Source organism: Lygodium microphyllum, chromosome 5, assembly GCF_053477565.2.
Source record: "Lygodium microphyllum isolate KBCC chromosome 5, Lygodium_microphyllum_v1.1.10, whole genome shotgun sequence".
Taxonomy (NCBI): Eukaryota; Viridiplantae; Streptophyta; class Polypodiopsida; order Schizaeales; family Lygodiaceae; genus Lygodium; species Lygodium microphyllum.
Genome location: NC_141139.1, coordinates 89263734 through 89287844, shown reverse-complemented (window position 1 = coordinate 89287844; position 24111 = coordinate 89263734). Strand labels below are relative to the sequence as shown.

The 24111-nt window shown below is 41.0% G+C and overlaps 1 protein-coding gene across 2 annotated transcripts; it reads left to right on the top strand.

Annotated features, from left to right (window-relative positions):
• Nucleotides 1–213: 213 nt before the first annotated feature.
• Nucleotides 214–23845, top strand: LOC148036114 (putative protein ABIL4). 2 transcript variants are annotated; one of them, XM_087678105.1, is made up of 9 exons: nt 214–699; nt 1151–1233; nt 1312–1462; nt 1556–1661; nt 2054–2140; nt 2243–2336; nt 2426–2466; nt 2597–2691; nt 22861–23845. In XM_087678105.1, the coding sequence occupies exons 1-9, from the start codon at nt 598–600 to the stop codon at nt 22987–22989; spliced, it is 888 nt and encodes a 295-aa protein (XP_087534231.1). In that variant the 5' UTR covers nt 214–597; the 3' UTR covers nt 22990–23845. The 2 variants fall into 2 exon arrangements, with proteins under 2 accessions (XP_087534231.1, XP_087534232.1); XM_087678106.1 differs by having other exon boundaries at nt 216–699; nt 1562–1661; nt 22861–23842.
• Nucleotides 23846–24111: the final 266 nt, after the last annotated feature.

The following is a 24111-nucleotide window of genomic DNA, read 5'->3' as shown; positions in this document are numbered from 1 at the left end:
AAAATTAAAAGCGTAGGTTACTTGATAAAAAAAATTCCCTCCAAAATTTTAAGTGTAAGGGTTTTGTATCGACTACCAAAAATGTTTGTGGAAACATGCGCGTGAAACCCTTCTAAGACTTTTCTGTCCGTGGGACTGTAAGATCTGGGGCTGGGGCCAGCCACGTGTGACTTTCTGATTGGCAAGTGTAAAAGCGCGTTACAGCGGCCTTTTTGCAGTGATACAGTGGCGATAGCTGGAAGGCTGGAAGGAGAAGGAGAAGAACAAGAAGAAGAAGCAGCAGCAGCAGCAACAAGGAAGACCTCGTCCTGTGAAGAAGACGGACCGACGGAATTGCTTCTCTAATCTGCACGTGCCTTCGAATGCGAAACTGTGGCGTTCACAAGAGAATGTTTGCGTTGCAGAAGTTGGACATGCGACATATTTAGGGAAATGGAACAGGTGGAACGACTCTTGATCGAGAAATGGATCCAGATCATCCAGTGAAGATGTGATTCTTGCATGCCTCAGCTTCTGTGACGTTCTTGTAAGCACAACAACTCGCAGGAGGCTTGCAGATTCCCTCATTACCACTGTAAATCGCCGGATTTTGAGACTATGCAGCGGTTCTCGCCTTCCTCTCCTACCTGTCCCAACCCGCCGATGACCTATGATGAAGCCTCCATGCAAGGGAGTCGCCATTTCTTCATGGCCCTGCAGGTCTTTCTTTCTTTTCAGCTCTAAATTGCACATTTTCTTAGGTCCTACTTTGAAGTATTTCCCCATGCGTCTAATGTTTATTCTCATGTCTTCCCTGCTATTGGAATTTTCAACCAGCTAAAAGGTTTCCTGTCATTGGAATTCCAACTGGCTAAAAGGCTTCCTGTCATTGGAATTATAGCCGGCTAAAAGGCTGGCATTTTCTAGGTTATTGTCATGTGGAGGGATATGAAATGGTAGTTGTTGATTGATGCGAAATGCTCTAAATATGTGGCACACGAGTGCTCTGTGAGTCATAGTAGGATGATTAAAGTTCTTCTGCAATTATGTAGATAAGTTGAAACCTTGTGGAGAGACCACATACTTGTTTGTACTCTCTCTTACTTGCATCTCATTAGGGGATTGCTGTACTCTCTCTTACTTGCATCTCATTAGGTGATTGTTGTTTCAGGAGCTGAAGAATCTGCGTCCTCAGTTGTATTCTGCGGCAGAATACTGCGAGTCTTCCTATCTTTTTAATGATCAAAAACAAGTGTATGTTCTTTTTCCATAAGACCAGTTATCCACTCTCAATTTTGTGGCAATGAAAGCTTTTTCTGGTGTTGGTTGCAGTGTTTTGGATAACCTAAAAGATTACACTGTCAAGGCTCTTGTTAATGCGGTAGACCATCTCGGCACTGTTGCATATAAGCTGAACGAAGTTCTATCGCAAGAGACATCTGATATAACATCAGCTGAGATCCGCATTACAGGCCTTTCCCAAGTACTTTGCTAGCTGAGGAATCACTACTATTTCTGTATTATCATAAATGTGATGTTTCTGGTGTCTGAGATATGCCCAAAAATGATTTATGAGATGCAGAGGATTCGCATATGCCAAGTACGAACAAAACTTGCAGGTCTCAATCAGCAGAGAGTGAACAAATCAAGCCGGAGATATCACAAGCATTATGTATTGCCAGGTAGTTTAACCCCCTTCTTCTTGGCCCTTGCTCTGAAAAAGACAATTCTGTTGGACAGCTTTTGCCATGCAATGAAGTGAATTGATACATTGTGATGTGTAATAATGCTTAAGTGTTAGTTAACTTGCTCAGACATCCATTCTTGAATGTCAATGATCATGGTCTTAGATTTGTTGAAGATACTAAGTGCTTGCCATTATTTATGCTGGCTTTTCATTCTAAAACATCAAAACTCAGATTGTCAGGTTTTTGTCAGATTTTTTTTTCCCAATAGATGATTTTCTTAGATTAGCATTCTTATGCATACATGCTGAATAGTAAATGAACTTCTGTATGATCACAAGTGCACGTATTTTCTCGAAGAGACTGACAAATGTCAGCAATGTAAGCAGATGCCATGCATGATGTCAAAGAAGAGAAACCTGGGGAAAAGGAACCTGGAAAGTCACATGGACCCAGGTCAAAGCAATCTCATCATGGTACTGGTTCAACTTCCACAAGTCCCTTGACCATATGAAGATGCAAAATGGGATTTAGGGAGCAGATAGTTGCTTCATTGTGGCTTTTTCATTGTATTGCAGTTGCTGATACTGGAAGGACATTGTCATGGCATTTAGCAGCTGATCCTTTGGCTGCCAGAAAGGGAGCACACAGCATTCGACAAGGCACGGGCAAGTAAGAACCTCTTCTAGGAAGAAGTGGTTGATGACTGTGTGAATGGATTATATTTCATTTTATATTGTATCTTTCTGGTATTTGAACAGGTTGGCTTCATCAGGAGGAGGTCCTGGGAGCTCTATGTCAGGTATTTTGTGATGTTTAAGGTCATTGAGTTGCAGTCATAAGGAAGGTTTGTAATTATTCCTTGGCTGTCATGTGAATAGTCACTTGGCTTTGTCAGTGGTTTGGCAAGATAACCAACGTGTTCATTTCAGAACCTGAAGTTTCTTCTGAGTATGCTGCTTCTTCATCTGGTCAAGCTACCATGTCTTCACCTTTAGCTCGGACTCAACACCGTGGACACAGTCAGGTATTTTAGTACATACCTCAAGCTCTTGGAGTGTGTTACTTTGCTGTTAAGGCTGAGTAGAGGATATCTTTCAAAATGCATGGAGTGGCTGTGCTAATACATTATCCTAAAAGCTGAGTCTTGGAGAGGTGGCCATGATTGTGTGAGCATGCATCCCAAGTCCCCATGATATACATGTGCCCTTTTGAAAGATCTCCAAGCACCAAAGCACTGATTTGTAATCCTGCTAGTATTGAATCAGCGTATGTATTAGTGCCTCGTCCATAGGATTGGGGTTGCACAGCTTTTGCTGGCCAACCAAGTTAACCTGTATGTGTATATTGGAGTCTAAAGACAATGAAAAAGGGTCGTTTCAGTAATTTGGTACTTGCCATTACTTGGATGTCCAAAAGCATTGAGTAGAAGTGTTAGGATTTGTTATATAACATTAGGCATGCAAACAATATTGACCTTACTTGGCTGGCACTCCCATGAATTTTTTTGCACAAGGCAATGTATGTGTGTGTGCCTAGTATTTTAAAGGCATAAATCAAGCAAGCTTTCTCACAACCAATAGGAGAATTCAAAAGCTCCATATGTTTTTAGGAGGGAATTGTGAGTGAAGGGATTCCATACTTACTAGGTATTCCTATACTAAATAGGCTAAAATTGTTAGTTGAGTATGCCATTTAGTTGATGGTTGAGCAAAGTGAATGATGGATTGAATGGAGAGATCCCATCGTTATTGATATACTTTTTTCTTTTTCCAAGAAAAGAAATTTCCATTAATAACACCTTGCCGAATAACCTGAGGTAAAATACTAAGTACAGGGAACTTTGTGAACAGTAACTAAGTATATCACAAATACAATGATTGTGTGAACAGCCAATCAAGTGGGCTGCAATGCCAAAGCCATACGAGGGATAGTGTCGAAGAAAGTGCTTGAATCCTATGTTCGCAGAAAAGCCTCTCTTCTCTTCCTCATCCTCTCAGAGCTGCCCTGCATCCTCTCCCATCTCCCCCAGAGAGTATGAATGATCTTTGTCCAAATCCTTGATAGAGTCTTTGTTGTGGATACATCTTAAAGGTCAATGGCATGGCTGCATCTCACAATCCAAACATGCTAGGCTATGGTATTGGCAATCAACTCCCATTTGTGTGACAGTGTCCTTGAGTCCATTGTGCCTGTAAATAATCTGGAGTGAGAATCCCACTTGGATATTGTTCAATAATGAGAAAAGAGTAGCTGCCATGAAAATCCTCATAGCCACATGTTGGGCCTCTATCTATGGCCCATGCCACAGCCCCCTAGGTAGCCACCATGGTCTTTGTTGTGGCGTGAAATACCATCTTGAGGGCTCTCCTCCAAACCTCTTGGGCGCTAGGGCAGTCCCAAAGGCAATGTTGTTGTGTCTCAACCAGCTTGTCACATCTTGCGCATGCTACTAGTTCTGTGCTGTATCCAAGCCATATGCCAACTGCTAAGCCCGTGTGAGCTACAAGCCATAGGAAGAGAGAAATCTTCCTAGGCCTAAAGCGATCATGTAGCCTTCTCCAAAAGTTGCATAGGAACTCCTTTGTGATGCTCTCTTTGAGCCATTGGGGGGAGGCTACTGGTTGTGCTTTGATCCTGCTCATTTGTATTTTCCTCCCCAACCTAGTAGTGTAGCTAAAGAAGGACACATTACAAGGTCTATCAATGAATGGATCCCTCCCCACCCACTCTCTTGGATCCCATTGTAATCTTTGTAGAGGTCTCCTTTGGTAATTCCAATATCTCCATCCATCAACTAGACTGGTGGTTGGGTCTAGGTCAATGTGTCACTTTCTCTCGAAGTGAGCGACTATTTTGATCCTTTGTTTGGAGCATCCAGTGAACGCTGTTTGGTCAAGGTCCTCTTGCTAGAGACAACCATCCTTCTCAACCATAAAAACAAATGTTCTGTTTGAAACTAGCCTTCCTCCTCAGATAGGGTGGTAAATAACCCGATCAAGTACTAATTAGAACAAGTATAAAATTCACATAAACTGAAAATGCACACTTTACCACCTTAATCTTGGACATTGGACACCCGGTTGCCCCTAAAATTGCTGCTCCTTGCGGTATTTCTTTATCTCATATTGCAAAAGGAAGGAGTACACCTGAGGTCCTCTAATCTCCTCTGCTAATCCAAGTGCTTTTTGCTGTCAAAATTGACCAGTAAGCCTCCAAACCAATTTGTCCCTTAGTTTGCTTGGGGATTGTTGGCCTTCACCTGCTTGCGTGTTGCCATAGCTACCATTAAGCCTCGAGCTTAGTTGCTCTCTTTTACTTGCCTGTTGCTCGTCTTAATTGATAGCCTGTACACTATTTGCCTCCTGTCAATGTGCAACACATTCAAGTCGGCAGCTTGCTTCTTCATGCTCAGCTAGGCTAGATTGCATTGGCCTGCTTGCGGTTAAATCTGCAACAGCCATGTGCTCTTGTCTAACTCCCCACTCGAGCAAACTGTACCGCATCGCCAACAGCTTGAGCCAATTAGTCACGTTGCTCCCCGACAAGGCCGTTTCTCAAAGCGCAGTTTGTCCACGTCGTCCTTTGTTTGAGAGGTCATGCTGGTTTGGTTTGCTGCCCTATCAAGTCAAATCCAATGTCTGACAATTTGCAACTTGCGCGACGTCATCTAGAGCCTCGACAACCTGTGCACATGCTGCTTGATATTATTTTACATTAAAATAATCAGCTCCAAAGCCTTAATCAACATTAAGTCTTTTAAGTTGCTTTTATTTGTGCGCAGTGCCCTTGTCAAGCACAAAATTTAGGGATTTTATAGTAGATATAAATTTTGGGGCTTTTGCTTGAAAACCCTGAATCCTACCAAAATTTTGGGGATTCTGCACTTTGTGCTAAAAAATTGCTTGGTCTTGCACCAAAGTTTGGGGCTTTTCACATTCAAGCTTCAATTTGACCCAATTTCATCGATTAAATTTGGGGATGCTGCAAAAGTTTTCCCAAATTCATTGAATGGAGGCCGTCTACATTCAATTTGCAGACATTACAACCCTTTCAGCTGAAAATTCTTCATCAATGTCATCAAATTTTCGTAAAATTGTGAGTTGTTGGTATTTTCTTTGCTTTATTTTTGTGCTGCAACTACATTTGTACTTTGGATAGTGGCTAGTTACAAAAAACCCAAAATTTTCAGAAAGCTATGGCTAGGCAAAATGATTTGCTCAACATGTTTGAGGACTTAGACAAATTAAATGGCACTAATTATCCATGTGGGCATACATGATGAAGCATGCACTTGTTGCCAAGGACTTTGGGGTTATGTATGTAGTTCAAAAGTTAGGCGTACCGGCCTTGCCACACAAAATGTCACAGTTTCTAGCTCATCCACAATCATGAGTGGATCTTCAGCTCTTCCTCCTCTTGCACCTTCCATAGCAAACTAATTGAGATGGGATGGGTGTGATGCCCAAGCTCATACTTTGATTGCACTCTCGTGCAAGAGATAGATTATCCCACATATTCGGTCATGCATAATAGCCAAGGATGCTTGGGATAAGCTTGCTTCATTGTATGAGGTGTGTAATGAGATTGGTGTAGTCTTTTTGCGTAAGCAGCTTGAGATGGAACACATGACAGAGGGTGATTCTATGGATGTCATACATTACAAGTGTCGAAATCACGGAGCACAATTGCCAAGGATGCTTGTGTTGAGAAACCACTTCTTTAATTTACACACTTCATTTAGGGTTTCGCATTGACAATCCCAAAAAAGACTGGTGTCCACTTTTTTGGCCACTTTTTCAGTGGGCACCCACCCAATGGTGCGCCACCCTAGACAACTTATGTCTATAAAGAGAAAATCACTTCATTCATTCCACCACTCTCTCTTCAGTCATTCTTCAACATCTTTTTTGGTCACCACCACCACTTCCCTTCTTTTCACTAGCCCCTTCCACTGCCCTCATACCCCTTCAAGAGGACATAGCGGTTCGTGGCTACCTTTACCCTTCCTCTTCTGCCTTAAGTGCCGTGTTTCAGCATCACGCCTTCTGTTTGGAGCATCTTCCACCTGGCGTCACCATCATTTGCTTGGCGTCATCACCCTTTTTCATCAAGCTTCACCTTTAGTTGCGTTTTTCGGTTTGGAGACCTTCTCCTTGCTTGGCGTTATCATCTCCAACTTGGCATCAACATTCTAGTCTTTGGCAATAGTCTACAACACCGAGCGTCAGTTATTTCATCACTCGTTTATCACAAGGGCTGCTGGGACCTTCGTTTTTGCAGCCTATCTCCTTCTCCATCACCTGGTGTTAGTTGTCTATCATAGAGGTTACTGGGACCTGCGTTTTAGTAGCTTGGCTCATCTTCCATCATTTGGTGTCATCATTATCCACTTGGCGTCAACATTTCGGCTGCTCTCCCTATGTTTGATAGCTTCGATACTCTAGGATTTGCGCTTTGCTCCCTGGTCACTTCTTGGCATCAGAGGATCGTGGTTCACTCCCTTGACAGTTGGTGATCATCTTCCACATCTCTGATGGCATTAAAGAATTGCGATTTTCTTCCTTGGCAATTGTCCTTCACCTTCTACTGATTACTTTGATAGCCCATTGTCCGGAGGACTGTGTTTCGCTCCCTTCACTATGCAGATTTCCCAGAGGTGTTGCCGCCTGATTTAGATAGGATAGTGTAATTATCTTTTGAGATTTGGCTTTGTTGTATCAGCTTTTCTTCTCATAGCATGATTCAGTGCATCCTTATGGTGTTCTTCTTGCGTTTCTGAGTTTCTCTTCTCTGTATGTTTGTCGTACACATTCAGTGTTACTCCTCGCAAACCCTATTGTCTCTTTGCACCATTGTTTATTTTGACACGGTATCAAAGCATATTTGTTATTTTGGACAGCTTGGGATAAGCATGCTTCATTGTGTCAAGTTGTGCACAACAACCAAGGATGCTTGGGATTTGGTCGTGCACAACGGCTAAGGATGCCTGGGATAAGATTGCTTCATTGTATTACCCTCGCAAACCCTATTGTCTCTCTCTACACCATCATTTATTTTGACATGGTATCAGAGCATATTTGTTATTTTGGACAGCTTGGGATAAGCATGCTTCATTGTGTCAAGTCGTGCACAACAACCAAGGATGCTTGGGATTTGGTCGTGCACAATGGCCAAGGATGCCTGGGATAAGCTTGCTTCATTGTATTAGGTGTGCAATGAGGCTCGTGTAGCCTATTTGTGCAAGCAACTTGAACTAGAACACCTGACAGATGGTGAATTTGTGGATTTATACATTACACATGCCAAAGACATCACAGAGCAACTTGCTAATATTGATGAGATCATTTCCAATGCATCTCTTATATCTACAGTCTTGGCTGGTCTATCTAATACTTATCGGATTTTTGCCACTACACTGTGTTTACTTGCAAAAGGAGATCCTAATACTTACACATTTGATGCATTGGTATCACTATTGTTGCAAGAAGAGCAGTCAAGGTTGAATCACTCTAATAGAAGTATGGATAATCAAGCATTTGCAGGCAGCTCCATCAAAACAAAGGAAAGTCATGGCAGCCTTTGTACTCAATAGGAAAAGGCAAAACAACTTCTTCTATGGACTTCTCAAGTACCAAGGATGATGGTGCTAAGAAAAAGAGGTGCAATTATTGCATGAAGAAGGGGTATGTTGTTGAAGAATGCAGAAAGAGGATGGCAAGTGAAAAGAAGAAACAATCGGGCATGAGTGTTGCTAAAAATTCAGGAAATGCAAAGGATGCAATTGCACATTTGGCAAGCTTGGTTATGCCTTTGTTGTGCATTGTTCGTACGATCCTTCTTTACACGAGCATAGTCTTTCACTTGCTGAAAATTGTAGCACATGGTATTTTGACAACGTTCCTTTGTGACTTATTTGGATCATATGCAAATATACAAAAAGGGGGATCCATTGTATGTGCAAACAATGCTTTGTATGCAATTCAAGGCATTGGTTAGATTCCATTCTTGCAATGGATGGGAAAACCATCATGCTTGGAAAGGTCTTGTATGTGCCAACAGGCATAAAGCAAAAACTTGCTTTTAGTTTTAGCCATTGCATGTGTTGGTTTTGTGGTTAAATTCCACATGGATCGATGGAGTGTCTATGATTGTAGTAATGGGGATACCCTTGTTGTCATTGGTACTTTAATGGACTCTATCAGCTTGATTTATATGAGAGGAGATCATCAAAGGATGCATTGCATGTTGATGCCACCATTGTGGATGACACTAAGTTATGGCATGCTCAGTTGGTCATCTTAATTATGGCGGTTTGCTATGTCTAACAAGGAAAAATATGGTGCTTGATTTCCTTCCCTTGAAAGCACCTACTCATAATGTACGTGAAAGTTGTATACTTGGCAAAATGCATTGTGCTTTGTTTTCCAAGGGTGGTACTATGTGTGCTGATCAATAATTGTAACTTGTGCATAGTGATGTTTGTGGGCCATGTGTCTCAAATCCATTGAAGGATACTTGTACTTTGTCACCTTCATTGATGTGACAGGACTCGTCATTCTTGGGCATATGCTTTGAAGCATAAATTTGGAGTGTTTGCATGCTTTAAACATTCTTGGCCTTGGCTGAAAATGGAAGTGGATTCAAGTTGATTAAACGATGTCTCGATTGAGGGGGGGAATATATGTCAGGGAAGTTCAATTCCTTTTTGGCTGAAAGGGACATTATCCATCAATGTACTACACCTTACACACTTCAACAAAACGGTGTGGTTGAAAGGAAAAATCACACTTTGATGGAAACGGCATGTTGTATGCTGTCACACAATAAGCTGCCCCCAAAGTTTTGGCTTGATGCTATCACGTGTGCAAAGTATGTGTTGAATCGCAGTTGAACAAAAGCATTGGCTGAATGTATGCCTTATGAGTCTTGGAATAGCTAGAAACCAGTGGTGTCACATATCTGTGTCTTTGGTTGCTTGGCATATGCTTTGGTGCCACAACCTCGAAGACATAAATTGGAAGACAAGGCTGCCAAATGCATCTTTATTGGTTATAGTACAGAAAGTAAAGGGTGTCACTTGTACCAACCCTCCAATAACAAGATTTTTGTTAGTAGAGATGTGGTATTTGCTGAACATTCTGGTCAGCCCTTCATGGACTGCAAAATTTGGTCCAATGTAGGGCATCTGGACATGTTTTACAGTTTGTTGCCTTTATTTGAGCAAAGTGCACTTGAATTTGGTCAATGTCAGCAATCTATTGAGCGTTTACAGCAGCAAAGTCAGCAATAAACACATGCTAAACAATAGTCAGATTTTCGGCCCATTGATCAAGGCATTGCTGATTATGAAGTGGCCGATGAGAGGGCTGCTATTCAGGAAGCTAAAATAATCCCTAGATGGCTGTTAGATACATTACGTGTTAGATCGCACCCTGAACTAGTGTAAGATCACAGTGTAAGATTGCCTATCACAATGTCTCCAAAACCATTAGGTGCCCCCGTTGAGGACTTCCGTTCGAACAACATGAGAGAGATTACCGATTCACCTCCCAACCTCGCCTAGAAGATTGCTGGCTCCTCTATCTAATTCGACTGCCAGCCGTCAGCTTCAGGTGAGTCCTACTATTCTTAGAGTCACTTACTCTCTAGGCTCCCCTTGACCCCGTTCGGGTGCCCAAGGCCCCCGGACAGTCATCCCTCGTGCCTGTCTCCCATAGGTTACATTTATTAATGTAACATTTCCTTCCCCTTAAGAATCGGTTTTGTCCTCGAAAACGATACTTGGAAGGTCCAATTGTAAATTGGGAAACCTTTTCCTTAAAGTACTTACTCGCTCCCATGTTGAGCTTTCTTTTGAACAATCTTTCCATTTGACCAAATATTCTTGATAAATAGTATTCCTTGTTCGTCTGTTACGAACATTTAATATTCTTTCTGGTTCATGTGGATTAGATTGGTCATCTAATAGCTCCTCAATGTTATCATTTAAGATTAGATTATCCATATCACCCAGCTTCTTCCTTAGCTTACTTACATGAAAAACTGGATGTGTTTTACTACCAGCAGGTAGTTGGAGCTTGTAAGCCTGTTCTCCCACCCTTTTAAGTATTGTGAAAGGACCACAGTACCTGGGTGAAAGCTTTGGACATCGTCCCGTTTTCATGGTTTTACTTTGTTCAGGCACTTTAAGATAGACCAATTCCCCTTCTTCAAAGGAGATGTCTCTTCAGTGAGGATTTGCATAAGCTCTAGCTCGATTTTGAGCTTTCTTAATATTTTCTTGAGCAAATTTTAACATATTATTCATATACTCCAAAAAATCCTTGGCTGCCTGAATCTTTTCCTCATGCAGTCCCATTGCATGAGGAGCTCTAGGCTGAAACCCATACATTAGCATAAATGGACTATATCCAGTGGAAGCGTGCTTGGTACTATTATATGCAAACTCTGCTATCGGTAGATACTCTTCCCAATTAGTTTGCCTTTTCCTTACATATACCTTGAGCATATCTTCAAGGATTTGATTAACCCTTTTAGTTTGCCCATTAGTTTGCGGGTGGTTTGCCGTACTCATGCTAAGTTTAGTATCTAACTTCCTAAATACAGCCCGCTAAAATTGACTATCAAATTTTCTATCCCGATCAAAAACTATATTTGTCGGAAGGCCATACAATCGGTATATGTTCTCTATGAAGAATCTAGCCGATTCTGGTGTTTTAACATCAATTGAAGTTGGAATAAACTTAGCCATTTTGGTTAACCTATCCACAATCACCCACACAGAGTCGTGCCTCCTTTGTGTTCTGGGTAACGTGACAATAAAGTCCATGGAGATACTCTTCCATTTTCCCGAAGGAATCTCTAATGGGTGGAGAAGTCCTCCCATTTTCAATCTTTCAGTTTTATTAACCTGGCATTTATTACATTTGACCGCATAGTCAAGGACGTCCTTATTCATTCCAGGCCAATAGAACTGCCTTTTAATAAGACTATATGTCTTATTAACTCTTGGATGTCCCGCACTAGGGGTATCATGACACTCAAAGAGTATCTGGCGCCTTATTTCTTCATCTTTCGGGACACATACCCTACCCTTGTAGAGTAAATAACCATTATCCATAGTAAAGTTTTTCCACTTGAATCCCATTTGAGCAATCCCTGATGCTCCATTTCCTTGTTGAACATCCTTAGATACTCCTTCCCCAGTTGAGGCTCTTCCATTTGGATTCCCATTATTTATTGCTTTCCATATGTTGGGATATGCCGGATCAACCTGGCATTTCCCTTTTAAAGGTTTAAGTAAATCGGAAGTGAACTGAGTAAAACTCAATTCATTTATGATGGGCATTCTACTGAGTGCATTAGCGACTATATTGTACTTATCCTTTCTATACCTTATTTCGTAGTCGAACTCTTGGAGGAGTTCTGCCCATTTAGCTTTACGCCTTTGTAGATCCGGTTGGTCATTAAGCCACTTAATGCTTTCATGATCCGACAAGATCAAAAGTTTGGCACCATATAGATAGTGCCTCTATTTCTTCATTGCATGTACTATTGCATACAACTCCCTCTCATAAACAGAATAATTCCGTTTTGCACGGTCTAATTTCTTGCTTTCAAAAGAAACTGGTCGACGTTCTTGTAATAAGACCGCGCATATCGCCGCTTCAACCACGAATGGTTTATTAGGATCCACAATTAATAATACTGGAGCTGTAGCAATAGCTACCTTAAGTTTTTTGAAAACTTTAATTTTGTTCTGTTCCCCAATTAAAGCTCTTCCCTTTCCCTTTAAGTTGGTCCGTCATTGGAACAACTATCTTGGCATAATCTCGAATGAATCTACAATAAAATCCAGATAAACATAGGAAGATCTGCAGCTCTTCCAGGTTCCTTGGAGATGGCCATTCAATAATTGTCCTTAGTTTTTCTGGATCCATCTTGATTCCCTCTTTCGAGATAATATGCCCCAAATATTTGACCTGTTGTGTGAAGAATTCACATTTAGTTTTCTTCGCATAAAGGGAATGTGTTCTTAACAATTGGAATACTAATCGTAAGTGTTTCAAATGTTCTTCTCTTGATTTACTAAAGATCAAGATATCGTTCAAGAAGACTACTACAAAGTGTCCTAGATAGGGCCGTAACACACTATTCATTAGCTTCATAAAAGTAGCTGGTGCATTAGTGAGGCCAAAAGGCATTACCAAGAAATCATAATGCCCATATCTAGTACGAAATGCCGTCTTAGGAACATTCTGTGCCTTACTTGGTGATAGCTTGATCTTAAGTGTATCTTTGTGAAGAATTTTGCCCCTTGTAATTGATCAAAAAGATCTTCCATTTCGGGTATAGGAAATTTATTCTTCACCGTATCTTATTAAGTGCTCTATAATCAACACAAAGTCGCATAGAACCATCTTTTTTCTTCACCAATAAAATTGGCGAAGCCCAAGGTGAATTGCTAGGTTGTATAAACGCTTTATTAAGGTAATCCTTAATTTGTCTTTCAACTTCTTGGTGCTGTGTTTCACCTAGCTTATAAGGTGGTTTAGAAATAAGATGTGCATCCCTATCCATGTCAATTGGGTGATTTACATCACCCCTATCTGGTGGAAGGACACTTCGTAAATCAGAAGGAAACACATATTTAAATTCATCTAACAAACTACTTAATTCATTATTTACATTCAACTCACAAACATAAGAAAATTGTTGCTTTATATTACAGAAAGTAAAAGTGTTTTGTACAAGAAGGGACCATAACATATATAACTCACAAGCTTTCTTCTTTATCAGCTTCTGAACTTCAATGGAACACAACAAAGGGTTATTAGATATTTCATGTTCACCTTGAATCACAAAAGTCTTACCATCCCTTTCAAATTCCAGTGTATTATGATGATAACTACGTTTTAAGGATGGTTCCAATCCCCATAGCCACTCCCTCCCTAAAGCAATATCGGCTCTTCTCATATTCATAATTTGGAAATCAAGTTTATCTTTATATCTTGGGATCTCAATTTCCAAATTGGATACCATTGTATCCCATATTTTATTATCCTGACCTTGCATCATACAAACAGCATATTGATGCTCACTCTTTTGTTGGGGAAGTTTCAATTTTTTGAGAAGTGCATAATTTATGAAATTGTGGGTGGCAGAGTCATCGTTCATGACTCTAACCCTCTTTCCCGCTATCAACCCATGCACTCTAACTAAATCATGTGGCCCGAAAGTAGGTTGCCACATAGAAGTTGACATACAACACCTGTGTTGTACATCCTTGTGCAAGACCTCTAAAGATTTATACTTTTCATGCCTCTTTAATTCCAGGTTCTGCACTACATGGATTTGTTTCTCTTTTCCCTTGCCCTTGTCCTTATCTTTTCCTTTATCTTCCCTCTTTTTCCTTTGAGGGCAATTCCAGGCAGCATGGTTAGGGGATAGGCAATTGAAACACAGCCTTTCTTTTTTAGCTTTGTCAAAGTTATCTTGACTTAACTTTGGCCTTATATATTGTTTCTTTCAAAGGGTTGTTTCTTGCCCTTAAGAAATGGCATTTTTCTTTTAAAATTTCCTACAAATTTTGAGGCTTCAAATTCCTTAGTCTTGGGCTCCATATCAGTGAGACTAGTGAGTGCACCTGGACGCGTATTATCTTCATTAATTAATGTAAATTTAATAGCCTCTTCAAGCATCTTGGGTGAACTCCTTTTTACTTCCTTTTTACAGGCCTTATCTAGTCCCCTTATGAATCCTCTTGTCTTTTGAAATTCATCTATTCCTTCCAATTTGAGGATTATCTCACGATATTCCTCAAGATATGTCAGCAAAGGTTTTCCCTTTTGTCTGATATAATCCCAATCTTTCGAATTTTTTTCATTTCATTTTTAGGAAGGGATTCTTTCAAAAAGACCGATTCAAATTGAGCCGAAGTTTCAAGGATTTATTTTCCTCCTTTAAAGTTCTCCACCATTTATATGCCTTTGGCCCCAAAGTTAGACTGGCCTCTAGCGCTTGGAGATGTGGTGGAGTATCCTTAAGTTTGTGCAAATCCTCCCATTTTTGGAGAAAATTAAAGATAGTGTATTTATTTCTGTCTTTTTCCTCCCCGTGAAACTGAGGGGGTTTCATATCTTTTAACACTGGGTTATCCCTCAACTTTTGGTGGGGTTCCCTAGGATCTCGCATAGTCACATCTAGATCTTTCGATGACGATGGAATGCCCGAGGTTTCTACCTTATTTTTATTCCTTTCTAGTAACAAGGCTAATTGAGATTTTATTTCTGTGAGTGCTTGAGTTAGCAACTCCATTTGAACCCCCTGTGCTTGCACATGAGCAGTTAAATCATCAAATTGTTCTCGTGGCAAAAAAGTCTTCCCATTGTTCTTCTTGAATTTCTGTTTCATGGGGATTCACCATAGGATAGTTCCCAGAACTAGAATCTTCAGTTATCCCCTTTTTCTCTTTACCCTCCATTAATACACTGGAATTAGAAAGCAAATATAAGAAGTTTGCGTACAAAATGAAGTACTTCCCTGATTATAGTGATAGGGCAGCTGTTGATGGCTTTAACAATTTAGTGATAACAAAAAAAGCGAGGAATAGTTTGACTTTCCTCCACATTGTGCCGGTCGCGTTGAAATGAGGCCTGTCGGGCAAGAACATAGAATAAGGAGGGGATTAAACATGGCTTTAACAGTTTAGTGATAACAAAAAAAGTGAGGAATAGTTCGACTTTCCTCCACATTGTGCCGGTCGCGCTGAAATGAGGCCTGTCGGGCAGGAACATAGAATAAAGAGGGGATAACCCCCCCCCCCAAGGTCACGTGTAAACTAGTGTGACCACAACTATAATTTAAATGGGACTTTGCCCGACTTGCACCATCTTGTCATCCACGCTAGGTACGCGAGCTCTGGCGACGACGCCCACACGGACGTAATCTGTCAGGCGACGGTAGCCAACACGGACGTAATCTGTCCAAGTACACGAGCTTTGGCAATGACGCCCACACGGACGTAATCTGTCAGGCGACGGTGGCCAATACGGACGTAATCTGTCCAGGTATACGAGCTCTGGTGACGGCACTCACATGGATTCGATTTCGGACTCAAATTGAAGACCTGTAGTGTGTAAGACCAGCATGATAACCGACTACACCTTGCAGCCGTTGCCAACACGAAAGCATTCGCCTCAGGTTAAGACGGGACCCAACGATTCTTCCAAAAAGATGGGACTCGACGGATCTGATACCAGTGTAAGATCACGACCTAAACTAGTGTAAGATTGCGCCGTAAACTAGTTTAAGATCACAGTGTAAGATCGCTTGTCATAATGTCTCCAGAACCATTAGGTGCCCCTACTGAGGACTTCCATTTGAACAGCACGAGAGAGATTACTAATTTACCTTCCAACCTCGCCTAGAAGATTGCTGGCTTCTCTACCTAATTCGATTGCCAGCCGTCAGCTTCAGGTGAGTCCTACTATTCTTAGACTCACTTACTCTCTAGGCTCCCCTTGACCCCTTTCGGGTGCCCAAGGCCCCCGGACAGTCATCCCTCGCCTGTCTCCCATAAGTTTCATTTATTAATGTAACATTACGGAACAATAAACAACCCATTTATCTTCTTAGTAGAGCTAGAGTAGCCACTCGCCATGTATAGGGCAACTTGGTTGTGTAAGCACTTGTAGCTACTGCATGCAATGACAAACCTATTTCTTTACATGATGCTTTGTAAAACAAACATTGGATGGCAGCTATACAATTAGAGTTAAACTCTATTAATAAAAATGGCACATGGAAGTTATGTGACTTACCTGTTGGCAAGTGTGCTATAGGCACTAAGTGTGTTTACAAATTAAAATGTAGATCTGATGGTAGCATTGATCACTACAAGGCACATCTGGTTGTCAAAGTGTATGCCCACTAGCATGGGATTGACTATGATGAGACATTTGCATCCACTTCACGTATGACCACCATTCGTAGTGTCATTGCTTTGGCTGCTCATTATGATTGGCATGTGCATCAATTGGATGTGAAGATTGCTTTTTTGAATGGTGATCTTCATGAGGAGGTTTTGTGAAGAAATGCTCTCAAAAAATACAAAACCAATCATACGACAAAGCACAAACTAATAACATAGAACATAGTTAGGGCTAGGATGACTCGAAGGCAGTGAACACGGAGAACAATGAAGTGAATGACTACTGAATATACGATGCTCATGCAGCAAAGTCCAATGTAGTGAACATCGAACTGCGAAATCTTGTCTCACAAACCAAGGCAGAGATGATGAGTTGGAGAGTGTGTCGTACTCTCTAAACACAACAAGGCAGCCTCCATACATCGAACACCAGCAAACACAGCCGAGGAGGTTGGATCTGATACAAACGGTAGTAAAGGAGAGAGAATATGTGGCAAATGCAACTATGGAGGAGAGAGAAAACCTGATGGCAACTACAGAAGCAAATGCAAATAGGAGAAGCTTGCTTTGAGCTAGGCGATAGTCTATAGGCTGAAACATAGCTATGGGAGTTGACGTCTGATGCAAGGCGACAAGTGGATGATGCAAATTTAGATATCAATTGGTCACTGGGTAGTTGGGAGGGTTGCCAGGTGGAGAAAAGATGACGCCACTAGTAAATGAAGCACTTGCAAGGCATTGGATCAGCTAGCGATAGTAGGATGAAGGCAGATTAGCTATGGAGGGTTGTGAATAGGCACCGATGTGTGATGGGCAGCATGGGGTAGCTTTGGTTGAGATATTCTCTATGAACGGGGTGTGGGCAGCAAAGATCTAGAACTTGAAACCTACAAAAATGAGGTTAAGGAGAGTGGTGGGTAGCATTCCTATTTATAGAAAGTTTGGGGGCATTCAAATTACGGTTTAAGTGCGTTTTGGGGTTGTTTAAGTAAAGCTAATATATTTTTAGTTCAACATCCCCTCTTAGGCCCAAAATCGAGCCACGAGAAGTAGCCAAGGCATTGGGCAAAGGATGTGCATTAGCTACTGTTGCTAAGTGACCTTACCAAGACTACAGAGGTGATAGTTATCTTACCAAGGGAGCCCAAGTGATCACCTCAGAGAGGCCAGGGCATTAGACCCAGGGTATGTTTAGTTGCCCAAGGGCCTGGCAAGTCTTGCAAAGGCACATGGAATCAACAATGGACTTTTTTTTGTTTTTTTGAGAGCTTTGTTTTAGGCTGTCACAAGATTTAGCATTAACTGAGAGTTGCAAATCAATTTTCGTCCTATTGAGTCACTATGTCCTAAGATATAGGAAATAAGGATGGGTACAAAACAAGCAAAACTAATCCACACACTACTAGGATAAGTGCCTAGGGGTTATCTAAGTGTGTGTGTGTGTGCCAATCATATGGGGAATATGTGGAGAGAGAAGAAATATGATTGTGAGCAAGCAAGTTTAGCAAAGCAAGCATGCAAGCATAGGGAATTGCAAACAAAATCTATAAGCATTATCATTGTCACTATCAAGAGAAAAAGCCGCTTCCTCTCAAGGTGAAAGGGAAAACTATAGATTGCCCGCTCTCACCATCAGCTAATGGAAGAAGAAGTAAGCACTCCCTCTTATTTCCAAGATGTTGATGTCGATGGGGTAAAGGAGTAGCACCCAAAGAAGAAGAGTGAGATACATGTCTAGCTGAAAACCTGTGAAATGAAGAGCCTCCAAGGTAGCCTCCAAAGAGGCAATGATGAATCTTGGGAAAGAAGCGCCACCAAAAGATGCAACCATGGGAAGGAGTGCTGAACGATCCAAGGCTTTGCTTCGAGCTAGGCAGTAGATTCTGTAGAAACAAATGTCAACTTGCAAAAGAAAGCAAAAACAACTACATAAGATCATAAAACATGTAGATCTTGATTTCAATGTTAAGTGCAAGTGAGTGCTATGGACAAATGTGAATGGGACTGCCATTACCAACATGTAGACACATTAAGAATGTGTAAGAAAGTAAAAGGAGAAATGTGGAGTGGAAAAGAGAAGACAAACTAGAGCGTGCCCTACAAGAATCAAGTGATGTGTAGGTGGGGAGTGGAAAGGGATCACGGTTAGTATCATGGTGATTTGAACTAGAGGAAGGCTTCACAATTTACTAGGCCGAATGGCCTCTAGAGAAAGTGGGCTCAAGTGCATCTGGTTGCAAACTTGAGGGAGAGGGCAACTTTGAATAGAAAGGGGACTCATTAAGTTGGTCCTCGAGAGAGACAACACATGCTCGAGGAGAACTGAAGTCCACAATAGTAGGATGGGCAGACATGTTTGACAATTTCTCAGGTAAAGAGGGAGTAGAAGAACCAATTGCCATGTGAGTAGTGGGTCTACCTTGTTGTCTTGGCTGTGGAGGGGTGGTGGGAGTACCCTCACTAGATAGGCCCGAGACACAAGTCTTGGGCGGAGTGCCCTTAGCCTTTAAATGACACTTGTCATGAAAGTGACCAACCTTTCGACAATGTTGACATACCTATTATTCTTTGGTACATTTTGTTACTTGGGTTTGAGTTTTGATTGGGAAGTTCTTGGTGACTCACTAGCTTGGGTTTGATTTGGATTTTGATTGGTAGTTTAAGGTTGCTTGTCCTTCCCTTGTTGCCCCTTTCGAGAGGATGCAACAAAAGCCCCTCTGTGGAGGATGTCCCATAAAATTGATTGAACAGCTGAGCGCAACGCAATAGTTGACACCCAAATTCATAGAACATGAGCAATCTGAGATTGGGAGATAACCTGTTGCAAAAAATGGAAGTATTTATGCGACAACTTATTAAGGAACAATGTAACCTGATTGTCAGGGGGATTAAGGGACCCCAATGGTTGAGAATTCAATGAGTAAATGCCAATTCTCAGCCAGCTTGAACGCATATACTCACACACTCTCATAGTGAACAAGTGAACAACAAGAGAGAAGAGATTGATAGAAGGTCACATCAACTATGTGAGAATGAATGAAAGTACAAGGCATTGATTACAAAGAGACTTTTGCACCCACATCATGTATGATGACAATCCATATAGTCATTGCTTTGATTGCACATCATGGTTAGAATGTGCATTAGCTTGGCATTAGGACCGCTTTCTTTCAAGTTACATGGTGACTTGAATGAGGAAGTGTATGACAGCCAATCACTAGGGTTTGTAAAGGAGGGTATGGAAAAGAATGATGTTTGCGGAAAACCTTGTATGGGCTGAAGTAGGCACCACGAGCATGGTACAAGAAGATTTATTCTTACTTGATTGGCCTAGGTATTCAGAACAGCCCAATTGAGAACACCCTTTACATTAGACAAGAGGGGCATGCTCTTCTCATTTTGATCTTGTACGTTGATGATATGCTCTTGACTAGGGGTGATGAGCAGAAAATTTCAGCATTTAAGGCTGATTTAAGCAAGCATTTGCTATGTATAGATCTTGGCCACTTGCACTACTATCTTGGTATCTAGTTTGATGCTGTTGAGGGGGGTGTTGTTTTGAGGCAGTCCAAGTACATTGGATAGTCACTGCAATGTTTTCAATTGAGGATTGCAAACATGTCTCTACTCCCATTGAGTTAGGCTTCTGTTTTTCTCTTAAGAATGTTGGTGATCCTTTTGACACTTATCTTTATCAGCAAGCAGTTAGATGTTTGATCTATTGGTGCAATACACGGTCAGACGTTCAATATGTTGTATCCCAATCGAGTTGATTTTTTGCATAGCCCAGACTCACAGCATTGGCAAGCACTTAAGCATGTCTTTCTCTTTCGATACCTAAAAGGCACATGGGCTTTGGGGCTGTTTTACCCTTGCAACACCTCTGCTTCCTTGTATGCTTTTACAAATAGTCATTGTGACTAGGCAGGATGTTTTGACACATGAGTGTCCACAGTGGAAACTGTTTCTTACTTGGCAATGCTTGCATCTCTTGGCTTGGCAAGAAGCAACCTATAGTGGCAACTTTGAATTGTGAAGCTGAATACATGGCAGCGTTTACAGCTACAGTTGAGTGTGTTTGGCTCAAAAGTCCTTAATCAAACTTGCATATTGCACTTCCATTAGCTACATGTATCTACATTGACAGACAAAGTGCATTGGTAGTTGCACCAAATCCAATATTTCATGCATGAATAAAGCACATTGAGGTGCATTATCACAATGTCAAAGAGAGACTCCATGCAAGGAAGATTGATTTGGTCTATGTGCCTACTCATGACAACACAATAGACATATTCACCAACACTCTATCCAAAGAAAACTTTGAAGCTTTTCATAAAGCATTGGGCATATTTCCATTTGGGAATTGATAATGACATCCATGTGTCATTCACATCATTCACTCCAAGGGTTTTCTTAAGTACACTATATATTTTCCTTTGAGCTGTTCTTGTACCCTATCCACGGGCAATCCATGGGCACTTTTTACCCTCTTGCATGGGAGAGTTTTTTTCCTATGTGAAAACACTTAAGTGTGTAGGTCTATATAGCCTTGGGTTGAACCTTCTATTCTCATTTTGTGATTCATTTTAGTGAAGGCACTCTTGCATGCTTCTTTATATGTCTACTCCCAACATAGGGTGCAGATGCTTTGCACACATCGAAGGCCTAGATAGTGCAAGAAAATCTCTGTTTGATGAAGCCGGAGCAGCTAGATGCTGTTGCCAAGAATGGGCAACTGGCTACTGTTGCCCCTCTTAAAAGGCTGATCTTTGTGACAAATCCGGACAAAAGACCAAGTAGAGTGTGGTCAGCTCTTCATAGAATCTTTGGGTCCTCTCTTTTGGCAATGATACTGTGTGAAAGTGTGCAACAGAAGAACATGAACAGGAGAGAGAAGGGAAGAGAAAGACTAATATAAATCCAGAGAAAAGAAGGAAAGAACTGCATTGATCTGAAATAGAATGCTGAATACAATCTGATTATGACCAAAGAAGAATTACCTTAGCTAAGTGCAATGTGCTAGAAAATATTTTTCTTGGTCAAACCATTGTTTTGGTAGGAGTTATTTGGCTATAATTGCCCAAGGTTCAGAAAGTGGCCCTTAGGGTACTTAAAAAGATGAGTTATAACTTGGAAGTATAGTAGTAGTTACTAGTTGGAGTCAATACTCTTCCAAGTTGTCTCCTGTAATAAATGTGCTGAAATTTCCCACGTAGTGTAGGATTGCTTATCTAGATCATGAGAGAGAACTTGGTCTGCATATTTTCTTGTACACACCAAGAATTACAAAATGCGTAGCGCATGATGGTTAGAGAAGCTATATTATCATCATTGTAACTTGGGTATGCTATGTACCATGCTTCAGATGCCCGTGGATGAACGTGTAAATTAGCTTTCAAACCCTATGCTTACTAAATAAATTATTACGAAAGAGATTTGATGAACAATATTGTAGTTTTAGGTAAATGTGGATGTATTCAAGTTGTCTAGGGCTGCTCTGAAAAGTGTCAACAAATAAAATAATCATGATTGGAATCTTACTAGTTTTATTAATGACTAGTGCAATATTCTTCTAAGTTGTAAAAATAGCTAGCTTTCACAAGATTGGACTCTTATAGTCTTGTAACTCTTTTGTAATTCATGGTGTTTGAACTTTTAAGTAATAATTTGCGTGCTTTTATGCAACCTTTCATATGTGGAAGATACTTGTGTATATATTACTATTAAAGATTGATTTTGTAGGAAATTCTTAGTGTTTGCACAAAAGACTGTACTTGCAATATTTTGTGTATATGTTTCATACCATACAAGTTTGTTAAGTGAACCCAGTAAAGGAATTGTGACTACTCCTGAAATGAATGAAGAAGTACAATGAACCTCTACAAAGATGACTTAATGAGATACAGCAAAGCACAGGCAGTGGTAGGGTAGGTGGTAATTGTTGAAAAGCTGGACAGGGTAGGTCTACATCCCCTCTTGCTTCCATAGCTTGAGAGGCTAAAAGATAGAGTGAGAGCGAGTGTGTTTTTCATGAAGGTTGTTGAAGTAAACAGCATTGAGTTGTATGGACAGCCTTCTGGTCAGCAAAAGAAGTGCACAACAAACCAAACCCCAAAACTCCCCCAACAGAAAATCAGCATTAATCTTGAAAAGTTGCTTACCTGGGTCTAATGATCACACCATGTGGCAGATGCTGAATTTCAGAAGTACAGCCTAGCTTTTTCAAATTTGATAACTCTACTGCTTGATTTTGTGCAGCCTTTGGCATCGCATGGCTCTTTTGATGAGAGGTACAAGGATGCAGCTCGAGGCCCTGTTACAAGTAGAAGCAAGAGCCTACTTTCATCATTGCTGGGGAGGCGCCGCAATGGAAAGTCAAGGGGATAGCTTCAATACTGACTTTTCAGCAAGCTTAAGTGCCACTTTCTCTGTGGCTTTTCTAAAATCAATTTCTGCTGCTGGCTACCTGATGTATAGTTAGTCGCTCATGGAATGCTCCTACTTTGCTTCTAGATTTAAGGAACCTAACTGAAGGTATCTCGAAGAACCTTTGTGAAGAAGGGTGAGTGTGTTGTCAAGGTTCTTCAGCTATCGAATTTTTGTGGCAAGGTGAACAATTGTCTGCATCACTGCTTCTATTATGGTGCCGCTCCTAAGCACACATTTACCTGCTCATGAAGCGACATCAGATGGTTGAAGGGGAATCATCGAAGAGCAGAACCGTTTATGATCACATGAGCAACGTTCCAAAGCTTAGAGCACTACTAGAACGAGACCCATGTACATGTCTTCTACTGGAGCTCATGAGACAGATTTTGGAAGTGTTAACGGACCAGTTGGATCTACTGTAAACGGGAACATCACTACCAGTATATTCTGTCGGCTATTGTTCTGACAATAAAAGTCTACATGTTCCTATGGGGAAGTGTGCAATGCTCTGAAGCAGATCATGCAGGTGAGGCATAAACTGCACACTGAACAGCATATTCATAAGATTTAAATAAAGACCACTCAAAACAGATGCTCACAATTAATTGTCAGTTATTAATACGTGGAGTTTCCCAAGAACAATCGTCAATGTAGAGGACGTAAGTTGTTCTGTAGCTTAATAAGACATCATTTACCAAACAAGAACCCAAGGGGGAGCGTGCACTTCTCCATTACACTTTGACAACTCAACAAACACTAATAATTTGTGAGTAGAACACGGCAATTCAATTGATAAAGGTGGGGCTTACAGATATTACAATCAGAAAGAAGTCCTAATTCTACTTGGGCTTCGACTTTTAGTTGGGTGATCATCAAGCTGGTAGTTCAATAATGCAATCGTTAGGCCGCTAGTATGTATTCACTAAACGAGGGTCCATTGGAATAGGGAGTATGTATTTTCATGACAGTGCCCTCGTGTGCACACACACACACACACACACACACACACACACACATATATATATATATATATATAGAGAGAGAGAGAGAGTGTGTGTGTGTGTGTGTGTGTGTGTGTGA

What these genes read in the sequence shown, in the direction of transcription:
- LOC148036114 (XM_087678105.1), top strand. Translation starts at nt 598, where the DNA reads ATGCAGCGGTTCTCGCCTTCCTCTCCTACCTGTCCCAACCCGCCGATG. An exon ending in ATTCGACAAGGCACGGGCAA is followed by an intron (nt 2,337 to 2,425) that starts GTAAGAACCTCT and finishes GTATTTGAACAG; the next exon opens with GTTGGCTTCATCAGGAGGAG. An exon ending in TCCTGGGAGCTCTATGTCAG is followed by an intron (nt 2,467 to 2,596) that starts GTATTTTGTGAT and finishes TGTTCATTTCAG; the next exon opens with AACCTGAAGTTTCTTCTGAG.